The following is a 24,890-nucleotide window of genomic DNA, read 5'->3' as shown; positions in this document are numbered from 1 at the left end:
GCTGACTACGCATGCCCAGTTTGGAACACATCTCACCATGTTAAAACAATGGATGTAGCTCTTAATGAGACATGCTGCTTTATCACAGGATGCCTGCTCCCTACACCACTGGAGAAATCACACTGTTTAGACGGTATTGCACCACCGGGAAGTAGCACATAGCAATGAAAGGACCAAAGCATTGGTATCTCCGGCCCATCCTCTGTTCGGATATCAGCCAGCAAGCCAAATCAAGAAAAGGCTTCCTAAGATCTACAGACATACTCACAGGAACACCTCAGAAAGTCCAGAAATGGCAGGCTAAAACTCGGAACCTCAATCAGTGGCTGATGGCAGGTGAAAAACTCCCTCCTGGGCACAAGACTGGATGACTTGGAAAACACTGAACAGACTGCGCTCTGGTACCACAAGATGGAGAGCCAAATGGGGTTATAAAGTGGTGTCCACAACATGCGAGTGTGGAGAAGAGCAAACCAGAGACCACCTATTACAATGCGGTCCGGGTCCTACCACATGCACAATGTAGGACTTTGTTACAGCGACATAAGAAGCACTCGAAGTGACCAGCTTCTAGTCAAGGAAAATTTAGTATAACACTTGAAACCACTGCCTTGCAAAATTATATATGGTTGTATACCACAAGAAAAGATTCTACTTTAAAGGGTTTTTGGCTCTTCTCTGAAAGGTCGTGCTTTTCTAAAAGTTATGATCTACAAAAGGTAATTTTCCAAAAGGTTAAAAATGCCATTTTCCAAAAATAACTGTATTTTCAATTGAGTTTTGACACAATAAATAAATAAATAGATGAACAATGGCATCTGCTTCAGAAACTATACTTTAGTGATTACAGCTCATTTTCAATGAGCTTTGCAATTATCGCCATCATTGCTGGAATACTGCACCCATATGAAAGTTTTATTTGCATTTTTCAAACATTTCAAGGGTTGCATTGTTAGCACTGCATATCACCCTTACCATATTATACTTAATTTTCCCTTTCTCATCCTATTTTTGTTGTACAATCTCAAAAGTGGGATTTGTTTCCTACTGAGTTTTATACACAGAGATAAACCCAACTTTTCTGTCACATAATGCACAGACTGAATTCAAGATCACCCTATCTTTGAACCAGTATTCTAGAGCTGTTTTGCATTGTCTTCTCTGCAGCTGCTCAGACTCTACCTCTTTCTTCTCCTTCTTCTCTCCCTCTTGTCCATTTTCCCCCTTGGAGCTGCCCTTCTTCTCTACCCAAAGTTCTGACTTCTCCACCATCATGCGCAGCTTATCCAGTTCAGACTTGATCACTTTGTAGTTCTCCACATCCTGAGCAGAGATAAGTAGCTGGACCTGGATTGAAATACCACAAAGAACATCAGTGCATTCAAGAAGAAGAAGTAAAGAGAAATGATCCAAGATGGAAAGCTAGTTCTATTAAAGATGGCATATGCTACATTTAAGTTACAATTTTATACATTTTCAATAATAATTATGTTTATTCCCCAGTTATACAGAGGCCTACTTCTCTTTTTGCTGGTAGGGAGAATTCTAGGCTGCAAACCCTGCTTTTCCCTTTTTTCAGCAAAAGCACAAATCTTGGAAATATACACAAATAAAATTCAAATGTTGGGGTTTTCCATTCACCATGAGGATTAAAGAGGTAACATTAAAAGCCTGAGATCGTGTATGGCCCATCACCCACATTTTACCCACTCTTGGTCTATATGAATAAGGATTCTCGCTTCGAAGAAAATATCTTTCATGCACAGAATGGTTGTATTATGCTTGAGAAGTCCAATGTCAGACTGGCACAAAAATGGGATAATAAAGATAAAACACTGTAGTGTGGATATCATGTACTAGTGCTCATTAATTCCTTAAGACTTTAGGTTTTGAGTCAGTATTTGTCTTGTTTTCCTCATGGACAATAAGTTAATATGAGCCAACTATGTCATGTATCAGTTTAAAAAGCCAATGGGATTTTGGCCTAAATAAATAGAAGTGTTGTGTCTAGATCCAGGAAAGTCATGCTACCCCTCTATTCTGCCTTGGTCAGTCCACACCTGGAATACTGAGTTCAGTTCTGGGCAGCACAATTTAAGGGAGATGTTGACAAGCGGGACTGTGTCCAGAGAAGGGTAAATAAAATGATCAAGGGTCTGGAGAACAAGCCCTATGAAGAACAGTTTAAAGAGCTGGGCATGTTACCCTGCAGAAGAGAACGCTGAGAGGAGACATGATGAGGGCCATGTACAAATATGTGAGGGGAAGTTACAGGGAGGAGGAAGCAGGCTTGTTTTCTGCTGCTCTGGAGACTAGGACGCAGAACAATGGCTTCAAACTACAGGAAAAGAGATTCCACCTGAACATTAGGAAGAACTGTGAGAGTTATTCAGCAGTGGAACTCTCTGCCCTGGAGTGTTGTGGAGGCTCCATCTTTGCAGGCTTTTAACAGAGGCTGGATGGCCTGTCAGGGGTGCTTTGAATGTGATTTTCCTGCTTCTTGTCAGGGGGTTGGACTGAATGGCCCACAAGGTCTCTTCCAACTCTAGGATTCTATGATTCTATAATTCTAATGTAATTATTGCACAGTGTATTGTTTTTCAGAAGCCTTATAAATACTAAAAAATAATATTTATGACCTGTGGAGATTACAAAATATCCCAGCAATGAAATATTACAACTGACTCTTTTGAACTTTGTTTGCTGCTTCCCATTTAGTGGGATTGTTTTTAAAAATAGCTGCTGGTTTTGTGTCATTACTGCCATCACATCAAGGGAACTGATCAGTGTTAAACAGAAGAATGACACATTACAATTAAATCAGTCAATGTATTATGTAACCAACTCCTGCTTAACTAGTATTTTTCATATTAAATACTAGATACAGCCCCTTGCTAATCTGATGCCATCAAGTGGACCAGACTATGGAATGCACACAGCATAAAGGCATTTTTGGGCTCTTAGTCCATAGACAGGTCTAAGGAGAGGCGGTACCTAAAAAGAAAGCAAAGAGAAGGAGAACAAGCCAGCTTCCTGATCAATGCCATTTAGTAAAAATTAGATGAAGGCACTTAAACAAGTTAAAAATAGATGTGCGGAAGTCACAGAGGGTGGGAAATTACCTGCTTAAAGGTGTGTAGGACCTCTTGTCTCTGGCTGAAATGTTTGAAAAGCAGCTGAAGAGAACCCGAGACAAGTGGAGGGTAGTCATGCATTGTCAAATGGATCAGCACACGGAGGAACATCCGCCCACCTTCATCATCCACTTCTAACATGCTGCTTGTTTTCCTGCAGCAAAGTTGGGTGAGGGGGAAGAAATCAGAATGCGCCAAGCAACCACTTGCATTTGCAAGCATCATCAAGTCATTTGTATGCTGCTTTCCCATGGTAAACCATGTCCAAATCAGGACACAATATCAGAAAAAATAATGCAGCATTTCAAGATAATTCAGTAACAGTTAGACAAGAATATGTAGATAATTATATATATTTTAAAAAATACACAGTGAGATGAAACAATATGCTAATAATTCATATCAAGCCCAGCAAGAGATATGTAAAAGCACAAATATAAAGCAAAGGAATATGTCTTATTCATGTTGAAATCTTTCTCCCATGACCAACCATTAAACTATGATGTTGCTAGCAATAAAAATTGAATTCTCTTGCTGTTTATGCCTCTTTTTCTCCACAAATACACAAACTCTGTGGAAAAGGGTGATTAAGATGATTAATGGAAGAGTTAGAACTAATAAGAACTCACCCAACCCCAAACATGGCCTCAGCCTGCTCACCAATCCGATCCAAATTCATTGTCGCAGCTGCCGGAAGAGAACATGCATAAGTAAATAATACTGTGTGCCATGAAGATACAAACAGAAGATGAACAAGGAGACTAAAAAGAAACTAAAATATTGAACTTGATGCAGCCCTAGCCCCCAATTGTTGGTCGAATAACATGCCCTTCCTTCTTTTCTGTTGTGTCCTATAACATACATAATTCCCATTGACACTGTGATGACAAAGTATGCAACTTCTATTCAAAAAGTGAAATACCAAACTACTTTTAGATAATGTATTGGCTAATGAGGCTTCAACAGATCAAACAGAAAGAAAATGAAAATGAGAATCCAGGTTTACTTGTGGAGTCAAAGGCTGGAGCTGTTCCATCGGCCCCACTATCCTGCATAGGGTAGACCTCTACAAACTCTTTCTTGAAGACAGAGAGCAAATAGGAGATCCTGTAATCCAGACGTACATTCAAGATGAACTGAGGAAGAAGAGAGAGCATATGACATTCAGTCTATGCCATCCACATACCTTTCATTCTTCCTCCCTCCCCTCAGAAAATCCCAAAACTATCAGTAAAAGGCTCACCAAAAAGCAGCCATGGTGTCACATGGTTGCAAGCAAAAACTATAGGGTCTCTAAAACAACAACTTAACACTGACCTGCAAGATTTCCAGAATTTTTAGCTTTGTTTCCATCACCACGATATTTTCATTTTCAGTACTTCTTCCCCTCTCTGCTGGCTCAGGAACTACCACAGCATTCATATTTGAGGGACCAAAGATAGACTGTTTCCTGCTCAGCACCATAGTAGACATCATCTGACCAACACCATGGATCGATCTCCGGACATTCTTTCCTGAAAGAGCAACCGCATTCAACTAGAGGTTCAAGCTCATCTTAGTTGGACTGAGATATTGGCAGTGGCTCTCTGCTGCACATTTACAGCCACACTGAGAATCAGAGTGAAAATCTTCCCAAAGCTCACAGTGAATCAGAGATTAATTTCAAGTTGAATGAAAGAGGTTTACTCATTTTTGTGGAAAATTCCTGGTTATGTTTCATAGATGTACTGCTGGTAACTTCTTCAACAATATTATCCACTACATGGATATCTTTGCTAATCCTTAAATAACATCCCTCAGAACACAGAAAGTTAATTTTTTAGACTGCAACTCCTAGATTTCCTCTGCCATCATAAGGGAATTTTGGGAAATCTGGTTCAAAAAATAATCTATAGAGTTTTTCCTAGATTCTGTGATTGCAAAAATAATACCACTGGCAGAGGAAACCCAAGGCCATGGTGATCTTTATCAAAAAAGGAAGAATAATAAACAAATCAAATAAAAATAATGTATTAAGCAACTACTAGTTTCCTAAACTTTCTCCAGTTTTACAATGCCTTTTTACAGTACAGTTATTTGGGTGGTTTTTTATTGACTTAACTTTACAATGCAATAAAAATAGCTTGCATCTTCACAGTGTTGAGTATGTAGTGTATATCAAGTGGTCACAATGCCAATTAAATCCATTTTAATTGCAGGATGCAACACTACAATACATGGACATGTCAAAGTAGAATGAATATATCTGCAAAGCACTTAAGTAGTACATTCCTTGTCCAATCAACATTAACTGAATTATATATATTATACCATTTATTCATTTCCAAAGTACAAAAAGTACCAATGACTATGGTGTGTAAGCTGAACTCACATTCAAAAATTCCAGCTCACATAAATAAAGAAAATCAACATTGTGCCCATATCTGTTATTAATTCATAGAATCATAGATTCATAGAGTTGGAAGAGACCTCTTGGGCCATCCAGTCCAACTCCCTGTCAAGAAGCAGGAAAATCACATTCAAAGCATTGTTTCATACTGAGACAAAGTGAGCAAATTTATCAAAACCTGGCACAATAAGATTCATCTTCAGTAAAACCTCACTGGACGTACCAGGCATATCATCATTGTACATGGTTTGCATCATCAGCTGAGGGTTCTGCACACAGTCTATGATCCCAAGCAGAGTTCGTGTCAGGCGTAGCAGTTCACTGAAGCTATAGAAGCCAAAGTAAATGAGGTTGTGGGCAAGACTGACAACCTGAAAACAAAACAGACTCAATCACATGGAGAAGATCAAAACATACTAGCACCCTAAAGTGGTGTTGGTCCCCCTCTGTCGTTTTTGGTAAATTCCAGAGCTCAAATAAAACAATCCCATTACTGTTGGTAAAAGTCAAAACTGATACTAGCTTGCTTGTCTATTAAAGGAGTGGGCAAAATGCAGTTTTGCAACCTGCATGCATTCCTTTGCCCATTCTACCAAACAATAAAAATCAGTTTATGTTTCTGGAGAGGTCCAGCAACAATAGCCTTAAACTTGAGCAAGATGCAGCTTCCCTCATGTAAAAAAATCCTGGACATGGACTGTTAGAAAGTTTTAGAAGTGTTTGTGCACTGTTGCGTGTGGTGTAGGAGCAAAAAAAGGGAGGGGGGCAAATTGTTCAAAGTTGCCCTGCCTGATTTAAAGGGGGGTGAAATAGTGTTTACATGATTCTGTTACATTGAGAACTGATTTTAGGAGGCATAGGTTTCTGCATATTCATTTCTCTTTCTCTCTCTTCTACTCTTTCTCCCACACACAGAAGATACATGTAAATAGGTATATATCAGATACCACTTAGACCAGTTTACAAAGACTGCACGGTGGAAAAAAGACTTAATTGCTTCTTTTCACAATGTATTATTTGAGTGTTGTATGAATACTTGTATAAATACACTTCTCCACTCTATTGAAAATTATCAGATTATTTTAACATGCTAGTTTAAATGGAGAGAAACAAATGAAACACATAAAGCACATGGAGAACACAAAATATGACTTCTTTATAGAAATCGACATTTGATTACAATGATCATTTTTCAAAGGCAAGCACAAAATAGCATAGATAGGTTCCTCACCTCAAAAGTGAGCTTGTTCTTCTCCTCATTAGCAAAAGGTACTGCTTCACTGACCACATTGTTGAGATAGTCCTCTACAAACTCCATGGTACTGGCAAACTTGTTCTTCTTGTCATCCCTTGAGCTATTCACATTGGCGTCATAGCTGCAAAGCAAAGGGAGTAACTGACTAAGTTCAAGCGATGGTTTTAGCGCAATTTCTAGTCTTCCAGAATCAACTGAACTACTTTGATGGTAATGAAGATGGGAACACACACAAACATGTGCTTTCCACAAGGTTACTACACCTATGCCATACATGTACTATTACTAGTGAAAAGGAGAGGACACTTAGAAGAATGTGCTAAATGATATTCTCTTGTATTCGCCCCATCCCCTCTTGTTTCATGTGCCTTACTCTTTGATGGTGATGGCTGTGGGAATCTCAGTCCAGAGACGCGCAAATTTCACAGGCATCACCTTCTCCTGTGGATCTCTGTCCACATGGACATGGAGCATGAGATGGCAGAAGGAGGCTCGAAGATCAAAGGGCAACATTTCATCTGCCATGCAAAGGAAGATTAGCTCCACCCCAAGTTGCTTGGAGATTTCTTTAATAGCCAAATATTGCCGGTCCATGCACATACGGGCAAACAGTTTCAGCTGATACCTGTGCAAGGAAAAAGTAATCAGGAGCAACAGTAAAAGAGGAAAAGGAAACCACTAATTTCGTCTTTCTATTAATATACTTTAAAAAAATTAATAAAAACTAGGCCAGACATAGCCAATAGCACTATAACAACTAGGACCAAAATGAGAAGCACTTCTTACCTATAGTAACTCAAAACATTTTCATCATGAGCGTTGCCGGCTCGTGCTTCCTGAGCTAGCTGCCGAATGCTCTTTTCATGGTGATCATTGTTTCTATCACTCCAGGTGAGCCAAACCTCCTCCTCAGAAAATTCAATGCTCAAGTATTCATGAGTCTGTGACATCTCCTTCACAGGTCTCAACCTAAAAAGCATAAAGAACATTGACTGAAAGGCTGTTCCCGAACTTTCAAAGGAGAAACCTGTCCTGGACCAGTTCAATGCCAGTTAATGACAGTTTCTCTATGCATCTGTGTTTCTTTTTCATACTGAACCATTTATATTTATAACTTGCATTACAGCTTAAATGTGGGGTTCCACTAACAATTTCCTAGCCATCTAAGTGCCTCAATATGCCCAGGACCACTGCCCGCAATTTCATTTATCCACACCAAACAAGATATGTCCTATCTAGGCATTTTCTAGGTTTTCCAGGAACATCGTATGGCAAGTTGGGTTCAGAAAGTCTTTATTTCAATAAGGTTCACTATTATACATGGTTTTGTTTATCCACTCTGGGAATATATCCCCCACAGATAGGGGTTTTACTATAATTTCTTTGATAGCCTGACCACTTTAGAGACAACATTGTGTTATACTGTCTCTGTATGCAATGTCATTCATGTCAAGGAAAGAACTGTATTTGAAAAATAGCCAACATTTGCAGAACTTTCATCCAAAATAGCAAAAACAATATCTGAAGGCAACTATCTGAAGTTTGCATTTAACTTACATGATACTAAAGCTAAAGCTAGTATCTGCCCACATGAAGAATATAATAACCTCAAATATCTAGAACTCTTAAGAACATCTTAAGGAACTTGTTTTAAGATGTATCTGAAGCATTTCCCCATCACTTTGTAAGAGGGGGTAAAAAATGAAAATAGCTCCAGTGTTTGGAGCAGAAAGGGCTCCTTGTATACTCACTCAGTTTGGATCAAGATGTCAGTGTTCTTGGGGTCAAGTACACACTTGCAGATCAGCTCCTGAGTGACAGGAATGGCTACATGATTTGATACACATAGGTCTGAGAGATAGTCTAAAAACCTAGGATACACATAAGAGGTTTACATCACCTATTAATCAAAATGCACTGGGAGGAGAGAACTCTCTCTCTTCCATTTGTCCAGCCAGCTATACAATTTCTGAATTGCTGTTGGCTGGAACTGTCAATTATCAAACACAGTCATGTACTAATAAAACATAATCCCCAAATGAAATATCTTCAAATTCAGGAAATGTGTCTGAACTCCAAGCACAAATATTTATAAGGCAGGTAAGACCATTTTTAACATCAGACATTTTTCTAGAAGGAAACATGACTGTATAACTGTAAATCGTTTTGCAAACATACAATCATGCCTTCAGTGTCAATTGCTTTGTACTTGAGGAAGATGCAATATAATACATCCACAAAGAGCATTTCTATCATATATCATTATTTGGATTCTTTTCCACCACTATTTCACAGCATGCATATAATTGATTCTTTTTGCCCATCCTAAAGACAGTAAGTATACAGATTTTGCAGAAGCTAACAATTTCCTTTGCAAAATAGCTTTCCTTTCATTTCCTTCCAATTTCTTTAGTACCTTAAAATTTGAGTATGATAGCTACTCTTCAGCAATCTGTAGCAAACTCCTCTATACTGCAGACATTTTGGTAATATTTAAATCAAATAAATCTAGTTAACTGATTGTCCCAAAAGCTACAGCTTTTGACATGGAAATAAATATTGCGGACAGAAGAAAGGATTCATCCAAAACTCTAACTTACTACCAACAGAATGGCACCCACCTGGGTTCCCGATTCTTTCGCACCAAGCTCACAAAAGTCTCCACTTCTGTTTTGGTGATATGCTTTTCAAGAAGTTTGCGGTTATTGTGCAAGAGAGCTGTGATAGTGTCTTCAGCCAAAATGTCATAGCCAATCTGGGACTGCATCATGCCAAACTGTTTGGCAATATGTTCCTGTGGAAAAGTTCATAACTGAATAAATGGATCAACCTGAGTTCATGTTTCCAACCTAATTCAGGAATATCAGAGAACCCATTAATCCTTCCAAACAGATTAGTCCCTGAATGGCATGTCTGTTATAGGTCCATTGAGGAAATGGAATCCCACTGAGAAGCAACATTGATCAACTATACTAATTGAGCCCAGAGGGCACCACAGTTTATAGACCCAATGTTTTAGATGCAACCTAGTGCCAGAAGTATCCATATTTAAAAGCCTACCTGGTTCTTACGATAGTCCTCCTGGGAGTGCCGGAGTACCCTATAGCAGAGCCGGAACATGTATTGATACGGAGCATTCTTCTGATCAGATAGCTCTTCCAAGCGCACCAGTGGGCCTTCCCCACCCTTGTCCTTAAATGGAGCTTTCAGGATCCCAAAGATCTACCCAACACAGAAGGGAACACAATGGTCAAACTGAAAAGCACGTCTTCCAAAGACCCTTTCATCTTCCAGGGCAGTGATTTGGAGGCATTTCATGTCCAGTGCTTATTTACAGGCAGTCCCCAAGTTATGAACAAGATAGGTTCTGTAGGTTTGTTCTTAGGTTGAATTTGTTTGTAAGTCAGAACAGGTACATTTTTAAAGTGTAACTCCAACCAAATATGTTCCTATTTTTTAGATTTTCATAGCATAATGAAAGGTTAACACCCCTGTGTCATTTGTTTTGCTGTCTGTGCCCCTGTTCAGAAGATTTCACCTCACTTTCTGTCCCTGTGAAAATTGGATTTTGAAAAACACAGATTGGTGATAAAGCTTCAGTGGAGACACCATTTCCCCATGGTATCTCTTTCAGGAGTGAATTTCGCTTTCTAGGGGTAGATTTATCTCACTTTCTGTTGTCTCACACCCCCCCCCCCCATTCTTAATTATGAGTCATTTGTATGTCAGATGTTTGTAACTCGAGGACTGCCTGTATTTCTGAATACTTTTATCTAGGTTGACTACTTTGTATCTGTGATAAATAATTGCCTGCCACTTGTACTAATGGAATACACTCAGCAAATTATGATCTCATCTTATTCTTTTCTTTAAACCAAAGTCAGAAGATAAATCATTTTAATAGATGAAGTATTTTTCTCTAAGGAATTCTAAATGACAGCTTCACTTCCTGCTGTGATTTCCAGTTGGGGATTCGGTAGGCAGAAAAGGTTTTTGATCTGCTGTTCACCCAATGTCAAGAAAAATTATTGAGGGGAAAAAGCTTCCTTAGAATCCTATCACTGTGAAACTGAATGACAACAAAGAACAGTTTCTCTGATTGTGAGAGATGAGGATTTAAAACCTAATTTGAAAAATCATTCTATATTCCACCAAGTAGACTAAACAACTTGTTCAATGGTGGAGAAAGAACAGTTGCCTGTGGTATATTCCTAAAGTAACTCAAAAGGTTTGTGTACACCAAAATGTATTTCTTAGTAAGTGTGTTTAGATTGTAGCCTTGTAAGAATACACTAGCTGTAGAAGTATCCACAACTCTTCACTAAATGCTACAAATACTTGGTCTCTACTTTTTGTTTTCCTCTACAGAATCCTCCACTATGGTACTTAGTCACCTGTTTCAGAATGTTCTGCTCTCTCATGAGTTTCTGCCTTTCCCGGTTAGGCTTGGTAATAACTATATCCAAAACATTTTGACCATTATTGGGCACATCACTGACGAAAAACACTAAGTCTTCCAGTAGTTGAATCACAAACCTGCCAAAAATATCATGGTTAGTATCATCAAAAAGTTAACCCACTCCCTAAAACTAGATCCATTAATAATTTCAACACAGTCGTCTTTAGTATCTCCCCTATGTAATTTTTAAAAAAACAAAATCAATCATAAAATTAATTATTTGTCTAAGTTCTTATCATTCAAAGTACAGTGGATTCATGAGGGATCCATTTCTGAACCTTTCAAATAATATGTTTTTTCACATAATCTGGAACTCTATTTTTTTAAAATATAAAATTAATTATGTTTTGGGCTTCCAGCCAAAGCATATCATGGAATATCTCTGTCACGCTTAGAAAATGCCTAGAGAAATGTTCTCTCTAGGCCTCTAGGGCAATTCCATGGTCAACTTCAGGTGGAACTTGTGATGGAAGTTGACCATAGAATCGTGCTGAAGACCTTGAGAGAACACTTCTCCTGGCATTTCCTAGGTCTATGATATTCAAAGTTTTTCATGTATGAATAAAACTGCATTCTATGAGCTTGCATAATAAGACGGCCTACTGCAACTCTTCTTTTTTTTTTTAAATAATCTTTATTGAGTTTTTAAAATACAGTATACAAGATTGGGATAGATATGGGAAGGGGGAAAAAGCAGGGGGGGGGAGGGAGGGAAGAGTAGGAGGGGGGAAGCTAGGGGATAAGGCTTCTGTATATGTCCTTTTGCCTCTGGTTGCGCTTACACGATTTCGTAAAGTTATTATACATTATAATCTTTTCCCTTAGGGAGACATAATAGTAATTGTAGTGAAAAGGAGATTCTTCTCAGGACCTCCACTAAGTTAGGGGCCCTGAGATTCTTTTATATGTGCTATCGCAAGGTATATGCCTGACCCTTTGGGGTGGGGGGCCTACTGCAACTCAAATGCTTTAGCAACATTCAGACTGAACATATATTATCCAGAGCAATATGAAACAGATAATCTCATGGATATTAAAGTTTTCCCCTGACAAAAGGATATCATTCCTTATTGCACAACAAAACCTTGTCTCTATTTTCCAGGCCATGGAATTAACACCAATTGTACTGATTAAATTTATCAATGGATGCTCTCCCGCCAGCTCCTTCCAGCTCATGTTCTACAAGAATCTCACATAGCAGAAAAGGTCACTCTTTTACCTCCTATCATTCTGGCTCAGGAATCCTTCATTCATTTTCTCCACCACATTGGCAAGCATGTAGCTGGCATCATTGGCAAAATCCAAGTCTCGGATTTCTGATACTGGTACAGAGACAATAGCAAAAGCTTCCTTGTCCTCCTTAGTAGGGCACGTCCCCAGCTGGAAAAAAAATCTGGTGAAATCGGAGCTGCATTTTTACTCTTCTTGCTGTTGTTCAAACACTTTCTTACTATTTTTAATTGGCATGTCTATTCAACATTTTCTATTTAAGTTAACTTCAGCAAAAAAAAAATGTTCATCTAATTCTGCAATTTGCTTTGTCCTCCAAAGTATATAAGCTATATTTTATGCCCTTTTTTAGGCTGAAAAAGCCCCTCTGGGCTTATACTCAACTCAAAGTTATTTATTATTTTACTCTGTTGTTGTTGCTGTTGTTGCTGTTGTTACATGTATTATTTTACACTATTTATTATTATTACATTTATTATATGAATATATTTATTATTACTACTATATTACTGATATAGTTACATTACTTGACTATATTAATATTGTTGTTACACTTATTATTTGTCTCTGTTATTATTGGAAGGATACATAAGCACATTTACATTGAAGAAGGTTAGAATAATGGTTTAATCATTTAATCTACTGACACCTCAATTAATGTAATTTTATTGGTATCTATTTTTATTTTTTACATTTACCAGCAGCTGCTGCATTTCCCACCCTTGGCTTATATTCGAGTCAATACGTTTTCCCAGTGTTTTGTGGTAAAATTAGGTGCCTCGGCTTACATTCAGGTTGGCTTATACCTGAGTATATACGGTACCTACACAAACCCTCCTAGCACACTGAACCACCTTTAATTCCATTCTGGGGTGACACGTTTTCTTGTGAACTAACTCCTTTTTAAGCTATCATCCCAGGAAATATCTCATCTAGGCAAGAGCCATAGGTTTTAAGCAATGTTATGTGGTTTCTGTTTGTTTGTTTTGATTTCATTTTGTTCCTATTGATTTTATCCTGCTGGCCTTAAAACTGTATGAAGTGCTGATTGGTGTTTTGTATATTTTATTACATTAATTGTTCCACGAGCCACTTCTAATGTCTTTTTCAAATGTGAGGAGCAGCAGGAGAAAATTATTTTAATTAAATAAATCAACTGAAACGTAAATTGTGATTGTATATATTATTACAGCAATACAAGCAAGTGACCAACTACCCAGAAATGGAGGACTTCCCTTGGGTCAAGGTCTGCCTGGGATCCTGGGAGGCACATGTAATTTTGAACACCCATTCCCTACTGTGCATCACTGTGGTAGGGGCAGATTTTATTGTCCTCATTATCTCAGCAATATCTACTAGTATTACTGGAATGGGGATTGTTCTAAAGTCTCCTCTCTACATTAGCAGCCCATGCATCTCATAACTTTAACTGCCATGGCAACATCCCTTCAAATACTGAGATTTTTAGTCTAAAGAGGTGGTGGTTAATATTCTCAGTCAATCTCTCTAGTGCCTTACAAGCTACAAGATTCTATCGGATGTTGTCTTCAATCAATCAACTGATTAATCACTTCAATCATATCCAACATTTCCCCAAGAATGAATATAGAGTCATGGCAGTTACAGTGAAATATAACACTCTACTGGAATAGCTTGAATTCTTCTTTAAAGAAGTTTCAACCTAGCTTCCATCCCAGGAAAGCTCTACAATGCAGGGAAAAGAGAGAGCACCCTCCTGTATAGCAGACCTTGATCAGAGCATCTCTTGCAAGTGTTTTTAGAGCTGTTTTTGCAGCTAATACTTGTATTAGAGAAGGAAGAAATCATTAATAGTAATTTCAGAATCTCCTGAAACCTGACTAGACAATACTGTTTCTCATGCTTTGTGAAAACGTTGTAAAAGAAACTGCAAAATTGTGCCATGAGTCACTTCTAATGTCCCCCAGGCAGCAACCAGACAGTCTTTAAAGCTACAAGGCCATTAAATGCTAATCAAGGTGGCCAATTGCAACATTCACACTTGCCTCAAGCAGACAAGAGTTCTTTCTCTCACCCTGGACATTCCAAGATATGTAAACCCCACTTGCATAGTTTCCAACAGACTCCTCAACCTCTGAGGATTCCTGCCATAGATGTGGATGGAATAACAGGAGAGAATGCTTCTAGAACATGGCCATACAGCCCAGAAAACTCACAACAACCCAGTGATTCTGTCCATGAAAGCCTTCGACAACACATTGTTCACTTTATACTACTCTTCTAACACTGAGAAGTATAAGAAAATAGTGGCATCTCTCATTAGCGTTTCTTGAAAAGTATACTAGATATTACAGGAGAGATAACTAGAGCATTGTAAATGATGTTACACACTTTCCATCACTGTGTGCTGTATTGGAAAAGGATTGATTGCTGGATTTCTCCACTCTAGCCCCATTATGACACAGATCCCCTAAAACATTCTGCAATTGTTCAATTTTGCCTTTTCCCCATTTACAGGAAAAGCAGCCTTTGACCAAGGAAAAGAACATACCATAAGGCGAATAGGCCGTTCTTCATCCACATCAATGGGTACATTGGTACTCTGAATCCAAGTGTTGGTGCAGAGGTGACGCAGTCGAACATAGGAGTTCCTGAAATCAAAAGAAAATACGTTTTACTTCTGTGCTGTTTTCTTTTTTAATATTATATTTATAGTGTGCTTTTGTTGAGACACAAATCAGTTCACAACACTGAGAGACAATGCAATTTAAAATCCATAGCATATAAATATTAAGAAATAATTAAACAAAGAATTCAATTGAAATAGTTTAAAACACTTAAAATAATCAAGTAACCTTTCTGTTAGCATTTGTGGGTATTTTTGAAATTTCAAATGAGTAATCTACATTTTCTCATCCAGTTCTATGGCCTAGAAAGATTTAATTCAGTGGCATAAAAACACAAAATTCCATTTCCTATTTCTTTATAGAGATTTTGTAGGATGGCTTTTATAAGAAGGAAGGAAATATTATGCCTGTGAAGCCTCAGAGTGAGACTGTAACTGTTAAATACTTAAATTCCAATTGTATCAATGGAAGAGTACCCATACAGTCTCTAAATTACATCCAATCCCTAATGTATAATATTATGGAACTAAAGCAGCTTCTCAAGTGAGGAGTATCTGAAGATGAGGAAGAGAAGAAAAGTAAACCTATTGTGTAAATAAAGAAGCTGGAACTGGAACTAGTCTAATGAGTTTCTTGACACAAAACTCTCATGCCAAAAAGGATAAGAAGGGATTCACAATGCAACCGCCCTCCTCAGAGGAAGAAAGGAATATTTTTCTGACCTGCCTTGTAGGCTCTGGCTATTGGATGCAAGTTATTGTATTTAAATGTGGACATACTCTCCCTCTTCTTTTTCTGTTCTACATTGGAACATGGGTTTCATGCAAAACAAAATCTAATTGCCTGCATACCTTGAGGCTGAAACACACCGGCACTTCTTGTAGTTTTTTACTCTTGTTTTTAGCCAACATGTATTTTAAGCAGCTTTTATTGTTTGCAAATTTTATCCACGGGATATTCTTAATCTCATTGCCTGTATAACTTGTATGCTACAGTGTAATAAGGGCCTCTGGACCATAATAAAATGTATCTATGCAAAACAAAGTATCTTCTTCTAAGTTGTGCCTGGTATTTCCATGCCACTTCAGATAAAACATACCTGGGGACAAAGGAGTCAGTCTTCTGCAGTGTGGTAGGATCGAGTTCAAAAAGGGAAGCAATGTCATTGCCATGGGGCACAGCCACCAATCGGTACTTGATCTTTTCCCCTGTGTATCGCCGGCTGGAGCGACTGGTTCCAGGCTGTCACAAAATAAGTTTTTATTTCAGTTAGCAGAGCCAAGACGCATGCACAAAGCCTTGACATAACTGCAGCATTTTGTAAGACGCTGAATGTGGTTTAATTTTTCATACTGTAAGTCTCACAAGTAATTGCACTTTGGTCCACTTGCCAAGAGGAGAAACTAGCTACAGCAGTGGTTCTCAACCTGTGAGTCCCAGATGTTTTGGACTTCAACTTCCAGAAATCCTAACAGCTGGTAAACTGGCTGGGATTTCTGGGAGTTGTGGGCCAAAACATCTGGGGACCCACAGGTTGAGGATCAATGATGTACAGTATCATGCATATCTACAGCCCACCCAAAGGTAAAGAGAGACCAGAGCTTGAAAGAGTCTTGGGAGATTCAGCCAGCAACTCAACATGGTCATGCTTCTTTTAAGAAAAAAATGTCCTTTAAAAACCGGGACAAACATTTCCTAAATTATTTTTCTCTCCCATCCTCTTCAGTGCAAGTCTCATCCCTCCAAAAGTAGGCCAGCACAATTGCCTGCTATTGCTAAAACACATCCTTTAATTCCAGTTGCCTGCCAGTAATAACAGTATCTCTGCACTATGGCTTCCTGATGCCTAACAGTCATTTCTCTAATGTAGGAATAGAAATCTTATTTTCTACAAGTCATACATAACCTGCCCCTAAAGGTTCCTGCTTCCCACTCCCCACCCCCTGAAACACATACCCTGAATGGGAAGAAAAACTAATTTCCCTCAAACTCCCAAACTGCATCTCCAGAAATCTCTAGGAAGTGCAGTTTTGTGCTTAATCAACTGCTTGGAGGCACTGCAAAACAGCAAAAATAATAAAAAAAATAGGAACCAAATTTGACTAAAATAATACTTCTGATTCTCTGAAAATTGTGATTTGTTGCTTGAGGCGAGTCTAGAGCAGGGTCCTCAAACTTTTAAAGCCAAGGGCCAGTTAACAGTTCCTCAGGCTGGGTAAATTTATTTATTTATTTATTTATTTACAGTATTTATATTCTGCCCTTCTCACCCCACAGGGGACTTAGGGCGGATCACAATGCACATATACATGGCAAACATTAAATGCCATAGACACACAACATATATAGACAGACACACAGAGACTATTTAAATTTCCAGCAACATGAGGGTATGCTTTGAATTCTGGCCACCAAGGGAGCTGTTGCTTCACCATCCACTTGTGACACAGATGGAGTACTTCTTCATTCTTTTGCATGCTGCTGGAGAGTTTTATGGTGTCATAAATTAATTAAATTAGCCTCCCCACATAAGTGGTACCTAAATTTCCTACTAGACAGAAGCAACTGTCTTTTGGGCTGCAATGGTCAACAGTAAGCTAGACAAATGGTCAGGAGCTTACTCCAACCAAGGCTGGCTTCGAACTAATGACCTTTCAGTCAGTAGTGATTTTAATGCAGCGGACTCCCAACCAGCTGCACCACAACCCGGTCCATGTTAAAACAGTAAATGTCTTGGAGGGCCTCATCCAGCCCACAGGCTTTCGTTTGGAGACCCCTGGCCTAGAAGGTTCTCCAAAAGAGGCTAGTGAAACCCTTTAACCCCTGAGATTGCCTATTTCTGCTATAATTAATGGCAGCCACTGAAGTGTTTACCGCCATCATGAAGAGCTGAGAAAGTATTAGACAGCCACCTTAAGATAGACTGTAATCAACCTATAGAAAGCAACAGAAAACGGGATGTAAATGAACATAGAAACTGCATTTTTAAAGCAAAAACTAAAATGTTACCTCCAAGTTAATCTGTCACAAGCAAGTTAAATGTCACTGACAACTTACTGAGGATTTGGGTTCCCCTGTGTCTCCTTTGTAACTGGGGTTTTCCTGAAAAGTTAAAGAAATAGACAGTGTTAGTGCAAAAAGACTACAAAAGACAACTTGACCTTTCCAGTTTGAAACGAAAAGATATATTTTCCTGAGACTACTTTATCTCTGATATGACAGTAAAATCTCAGAGGGACTAGATAGTCCAGCTATCAGGGAATCTCAAAAACATCATCTATCAGCTATTTAATGTAAAGTGACAATACCAAAAATATGTAGGAATCGGTAGTGGCATAAGCTGGCAAGCTGCTACTGTGCACAAAACGGTTGTGTCTTATACATTTCCCTACCATGGATTTTAGTACTCAGAGATTTTAAAAATAAGTGTGAAGTTAGCATAAATTCTTTCCACAGAAGAGGCCAAATTGGTATGTTGCACAACAAAAAGTCTTAAAGACTAGTATGCATGGTTTATGAATTTAGAATCCACATAATCTTATGTCAAATAAAATGTGTAAGACTTCAAGTTGCCCCAATAGTTTTTGCTGAAAATACCATTCTAGATAGCTAAATGGTTGCTCCTTCAAAACACTGAATGTTTCTCTAGTGTCCTTCCTCACCCAGTTGCCTCTAAAAGACTAATGAAGAATAAGGACTTTGTGACACGAAGTCACTATTCCACAGCAGTCACACAATCACTGACAGCAACTACATGATGGCATGAGCACTCTTACTATTTCACATTCCTCCATTTACACAATGATGCCAATTTGACAATTTATTTATTTACAGTATTTATATTCCGCCTTTCTCATCCCACAGGGGACTCAGAGCAGATTACAATGCACATATACATTGCAAACATTCAATGTAATTTAGACCTACAACACATATAGACAAACACAGAGGCAATTTAACATTCCAGCTTTTCTGGCTTCATGAGGGTATGCTCAGTTTCAGCCACAGGGGGCGCTGCCGCTTCATCGTCCACTTGTGACACTAGGTTCTTTGACGGAGCACTTCCTAATTCTTTTGCACGCTGCTGGGAGGGTTTATGGTGTCGTAAATTAGTTAAATTAGCCTCCCTGCATAAAGCGGTACCTAAATTTCCCACTTGATCCAACTGTCTTTCAGGCTGCATAGGTCAACAGCAAGCTAGACTATTAATGGTTGGGAGCTTACTCCGACCCAGCCTGGCTTTGAACTCATGACCTCTTGGTCAGTGGTGATTTAATGCAGCTGGCTACTAACTAGCTGTGCCACAGCGTGGTCCACACATCCTTGTAACTCTGGCTTCCTGCACTTCCACTGCTCTAAACTAAAAAAATACTTTTAAAGGCAATTTTGCAATTGTAGATGGTTAATAAAAATACCAAATGCAATTAAATAACTGCTTTGGGAATAATGAAAGGGAAAGGAGGCATGCTGACACAGAAGCAGAATGGTCTCATTGCACCAGGTAGGTAACGGAAATATGGCCCAATTGGCAATACTGATGGATTTTGTCATTCAGTCATGAAGGCTGGGATTATCCCAACAAGATGCACACAGCTGAAATCTGCTTCAATGGTGGTTTGCCTCTGTTATGCAATAAATTCCTACGTTGCTTTGGTGGTGGTGGTTTTTGTTTTCTATTTGTCTGTAGATGAATTTAGTGGTTAAGTATATACTAAATAATACTTACTTTAAAATCAGTGGAACCACACTAATATAATTAGGCTAAACAACATGGCTTATAATTTATTTATTTTTTTGTCGTGTCAAGAGTGACTCCTGGTGTGAGAGAATTGGCTGTCTGCAAGGACGTTGCCCAGGGGACGCCTGGATGATTTGATGTTTTTATCATCCTTGTGGGAGGCTTCTCTCATGTCCCTGCATGAGGAACTGGAGCTGATAGAGGGAGCTGAGCCGCCTCTCCCCGGATTCGAACCTGCGACCTGTCAGTCTTCAGTCCTGCCGGCACAGGGGTTTAACCCACTGCGCCACCGGGGGCTCTATGGCTTATAATGATACCCACTCAAACTCCAGGGGATACCTGTACAAATGTAGGACAATTGGAGTTACTTTGATTAGATTGCTAAATAATGAAAGTGCTCAAAGAACCAGGATTTGGGCAGTAGAGTATTGGGAGAACCACAACCTGCCATACCACATTTTAGAGCTACCTAAACATTGTGCGTAATCCTCTAGAAGTGAGAGTAGATTGTGACTCATAGTGAGCAAACATTTGAAAAGGGCTTTTTCTCTGTCCCCATCAAGCAAAACTAATGTAAAGAAAGGAACAGGATGAAAGAGCTTATAGTAAGTTGGAAGAGACTGCAAATAGGGCAGAAGTGTTGAACAGAGGACTTGAGCAATGACAACAGACAGACAAGCAACAATATTGTTTATGGCCTTGGTCCCAAGATTTTCCATTTCTGTCATACTGAACAAGGAAGAGCTAAGGGAAGAACCAACTGTCAACGAGCAAGCATTTCTACCAGCGCAAGCAAGATAGTGCCAGAGAAAAGTTCCCCCAAGGTGGTTTTCACATGGAGTTACTTCAGCATAACTCCCACCATTATATGTCATAATGCTGTGTTTACTGAGAGTTCAAGCAAAGAAGAAATAAGATTGTGGACCTCTCTCAGGAACAGTACACATGTACACTGAATGTTTGTTCTTTTTATAGTTGAGCACTGCTCGACTAAAAGTGCACTAGAGTCTGTCTATGAACATCCTACATCCCACGTAGAAAGTAAAATACAGGAGAACTCTGAGTATCTTCATGAGATTTTACTGAACACTGGCCTCATTATGTGGAAGAACTGGAAAATGTAGTTATGAATGTAAAGCATGTTTATGTGGAAGCATGTTTTATTTTTACAAGTAAGCTATGGCTTATTAACAGAACTACCTCATGTTTCATGTGTATGAAAACAAGGCCTGAAGTTGGTGTTTTCCACCTCCCAAGTCTGTGAGCTTATAAATATAAAGTGTGCTTTGCAAAAATTAAAAACACTGTGGTTATTTGATGCTCAAGCAGAGTTTGAAAACTTTTTGGACTACCTTGTCCAGGATCCTCCTGGCAGCACACTACCATTCATGATGAGTGGGAGATACGGGAATTGTGTCCTAAAACTGTGTCCATTCTGCTGGCCATTGAGTGGGAAGGAGGAAGACAGCAAGACACAGCAACATTGTGTCTATGTAACATTTATGTATAATTACTTATCTTGTGTATATTGTAAGCCTGAGGGAAAATTAACATTTTGTAAACCACTCTGAGCGCCTTTGTAGCTAAAGAGTGTAGTAAAAAATTATATATAGAGAGAGAGAAAGAGACAGACAGACAGACAGACAGACAGACGTATATAAAAAGCAACTAGGTTTTGGCCTCAAGAGCTGTTGCTTCTTGAATGTTGTATATTATGATGCATTACAGAAAGACCTCTGTAACCAAAGAACACATATCCCTGGTTTCACACCCTAGTCAAAAATAGTCTCTCTAGGAATTTGCTAGGTCTTCTAGGCAATCATATGGTGTACTTCCCCTGGAAGTAATCACAAAGTCGTGTCAGAGGACCTAGAAGATTCCTAGGAAGATTCCTAGGAATCTCTAGGTCCTCCAAAACACTAAGGTAGGCTGTGACCAGGAATAGGACATGTCATTGGCATTCTGTCATAACCATCCAAGAACATATCCCCTGCAGATTCGGGGGTCTTGCTGTAATTATTCTTCCTTAATGCAACTAGATTCAGCTGAGCACATATTCCTTAACTGTAAGGCCACTGAGTGAAGTTTAAGTATTCTGTGTCAGATAGTCTAGAAAGACAAGACCTACGAGCCCTAAGATCAGCCGGGGAGGCCCTCCTCTCGCTTCCGCCTCTGACAAGGGAGAGGACCTTCTCAGTGGTGGCCCCCCAGCTCTGGTACTCTCTTCCTAGGGAGATCAGACTGTCACCTACCCTGACCTCCTTACACAAGAACCTAAAAGCATGGATGTTCCATTATGCCTTTGATTAGGCAGTTCCAAAGAATTGGCCCTTTGATACCTAAGTTCTGGTACTTTAACACGGCCCTCCACTCTATAATCCTGACATGATAAAGACATTATAAAGCCCATTACTCTCCCATCCCTGCAACTGAATTTTGCACTTTCCCTTAGTTCTATCTAGGAATTTTGCACAAACTCAGAACCCTCTGAACTCAGCACTTTTATTGCTCCCATGGTCCTGTTTTCATAATGTTATGCTTTATTGTGATATGTTTCTATTTTGTTTTGTTTTGTTTTTATTTTATTGTGTTACGTTTTAACTCTGTGCTCTCTGTGCTTGTCCCTTTGTAAGCTGGCCCGAGTCCCTACGGGGAGATGGAAGGGGGTATAAAAACAAAGTTGTTGTTGTTGTTGTTATTACTTTGCAGAAGGTAGACATAGAATCATAGAATCATAGAGTTGGAAGAGACCTCATGGGCCATCCAGTCCAACCTCCTGCCAAAAAGCAGGAAAATTGCATTCAAAGCACCCCTGGCAGATGGCCATCCAGCCTCTGTTTAAAAGCCTCCAAAGAAGAAGCCTCCACCACACTCCGGGACAGAGAGTTCCACTGCTGAACAGCTCTCACAGGAGCTGTTTTTAAATTGTTTATTGATGCCATTTTCATAGTATATATCTTCCTCTGTCAGAATTCTCTCATCCTGCAGGAAAACATTCGTTCATACCCTCAACTGAAGCTTCTAGCCCAGCAAATGCGGGGGCTATTTATTCCAAAATATTTGACAGGCAGAACACAATGTGAGGAATCATCCAAAATTGTTAGACTCTGGGCATGTAAAAGCAAATTCTGGAAACAGGAACTGGCCAGCCCCTTCCACAGCCCAGAAAACAGTTTGTATCAGTTGTGTGCTTCCAGTAAAAGAAAGGTAAGAGATGTTAGAAATGAAATAATCCCAGGTGCAGTCAATGTAATAGCTAAATCCTGATGAAATGTTGCTGGCACTTTTAACACTATCAGAATTACTGAACAATATGGTTACCGGTGAAGAAATGAGTACTATCATTCTGAAATATGACGTGATTATGCCCCTCTAGATGTTGCTTTTCAATAGTGGGAAGAAGCAAATGATGAACTTCTAAATGGCCAAATCCAATTGGAGGCTCTGATAAAAAATCTCAGGAGTACAATACTCTCTACAAATCAGTCTTGCTTGCACAATGGCAGTCAATATTATATTATACATTAAAGCCACCACACAGAAGACAGCTTTTGTGAAAACATAGTTAAGTAGTATCTTCACATTTCCAGAACAGGGACTCTTGGAAAGCTATAATCTTATAGTTTAGTGATTCTTTTGTTAAAGAAACGGAAAAACATCTCTCAAACTGTTATCACTTCAAATTGAGGAATTGGTTCAAGTTTCCTTCTTTGCAGCAGTCAAAAGGAAGAATAATCATTGCATATTCTGAACTTCTAGTAAAAATAACCCTATTACAAAGGTGTTCACTTAAAATTAGTTGTAATGCATACATAGTTTTCACGTTCTGTGATGCTCAAGATGAAGATGGGAGTTGTGTGGCCCACCTAGATACTGTTATACTACAAGTTCTAGTAGGCCTATCAGCCCCACCAAGTGAAAGCAATATTGGGAGTTGCAATCCTATAACATCTAAAAGGCCAAATAATTTCCACCACTATTCTACATGGCCAATAAAGAGAATAAAACCCTCCAATTTTTAGCTAGAAAATTCTTGTTCATTTCTTACTATACTGTTTTCAATGTTATGTACATATAAACTATTAAACTTCCATTATCCTGCAAACCTTCCTCCACATAACTAATAAAGATAATTGGAGTTCTGTGGTCTGAAGACTAATGAGGAGAACATTCTGAATTTGGTGCCATAAGTCCTGAAGCCAGTGAACTATTAAGCAGGGGAGGACAAGTATGGCTCAAATGCTGCTTGTTGCCCCCAGAGCTCTTTTTGTGGCTCCCCAAGGTTCTACAAGGGTGAAAAATGCCCTATAGAAAGTGGCATTTTGCCACATTTTTGACTTCCCAAATTATAGAACAGAATCATACACCGGTAGGCCATCTAGTCCAAGCCCCTGTCATGCAGGAAAAGCACAATCAAAGTATTCCTGACAGATGGTCATCCAGCCTCTGCTTAAAAGCCTCCAAAGAACTCAGAGGCAGAGAGTTCCACTACTGAACAATTCTTACAGTAAGGAAGTTCTTCCTAAAGTTCAAGTGGAATCTCCTTTCCTTTAATTTGAACCCATTGCTCCGAGTCCTAGTTTCCAGGGCAGCAGAAAAAAGCTGCTTCCTCTTCCTTATGATATTCTTTCACATCCTTTCAAATCATTTCCTGATTTAAAAACAAGCCTCTTCTGAGTCTAAAATGGTCCAGAGTTCCAACCTATGGCAAAATGTCCTCTAGACATTTTGGGAGCAAAAAGAAATAAATATTCATAGGTCAATAAAATAGAAGAATGCAGGAGGGCCATGTTGCCCTTCAGCCTCCGACAATTGCCCAAACATCTTAAAGGGAAACCCAACCCAACTCATTCCATATCCATACAATCCTGATATACTCAGCCTGATTCTTCTCACCTCTGCTGCTAGATAGTTCCCAGTGGCAAGGTGTTTGAAATGGTACAAGCCATTCCAGTGCCCAGCTCCACCACGGCATGGATCGCGATGGACCACCTGTAAAAAAAACCATACACATGCATTTGGTTTCATACTTGGCATTGTGCAAGTGCTGGAAGAATTATGGGAAAATTTGAATTATTT

The 24,890-nt window shown here is 39.1% G+C and overlaps 1 protein-coding gene across 3 annotated transcripts in view; it reads right to left on the bottom strand.

The window, feature by feature from the left end:
* ITPR3 (inositol 1,4,5-trisphosphate receptor type 3) overlaps positions 1-24,890 on the bottom strand; it is a 137,462-nt gene that overhangs the window by 49,354 nt on the left and 63,218 nt on the right. For all 3 annotated transcript variants that reach the window (XM_060773131.2, XM_067467987.1, XM_060773130.2), the window contains 18 exons: positions 24,708-24,803; positions 18,131-18,175; positions 16,173-16,315; positions 14,998-15,097; positions 12,457-12,617; positions 11,173-11,314; positions 9,839-10,000; positions 9,400-9,572; positions 8,530-8,649; positions 7,565-7,747; positions 7,152-7,403; positions 6,755-6,899; positions 5,747-5,894; positions 4,452-4,648; positions 4,141-4,270; positions 3,764-3,821; positions 3,123-3,288; positions 1,183-1,347 (listed from right to left, as the gene is read on the bottom strand). In XM_060773131.2, the coding sequence (XP_060629114.2) occupies positions 1,183-1,347; positions 3,123-3,288; positions 3,764-3,821; positions 4,141-4,270; positions 4,452-4,648; positions 5,747-5,894; positions 6,755-6,899; positions 7,152-7,403; positions 7,565-7,747; positions 8,530-8,649; positions 9,400-9,572; positions 9,839-10,000; positions 11,173-11,314; positions 12,457-12,617; positions 14,998-15,097; positions 16,173-16,315; positions 18,131-18,175; positions 24,708-24,803 (2,586 nt within the window). The remainder of the gene's footprint in view (positions 1-1,182; positions 1,348-3,122; positions 3,289-3,763; positions 3,822-4,140; positions 4,271-4,451; positions 4,649-5,746; positions 5,895-6,754; positions 6,900-7,151; positions 7,404-7,564; positions 7,748-8,529; positions 8,650-9,399; positions 9,573-9,838; positions 10,001-11,172; positions 11,315-12,456; positions 12,618-14,997; positions 15,098-16,172; positions 16,316-18,130; positions 18,176-24,707; positions 24,804-24,890) is intronic.

Source organism: Anolis sagrei, chromosome 4 (assembly GCF_037176765.1).
Source record: "Anolis sagrei isolate rAnoSag1 chromosome 4, rAnoSag1.mat, whole genome shotgun sequence".
In the NCBI taxonomy this organism is placed as follows: Eukaryota; Metazoa; Chordata; class Lepidosauria; order Squamata; family Dactyloidae; genus Anolis; species Anolis sagrei.
This window is presented reverse-complemented; position numbering and strand designations above follow the sequence as displayed.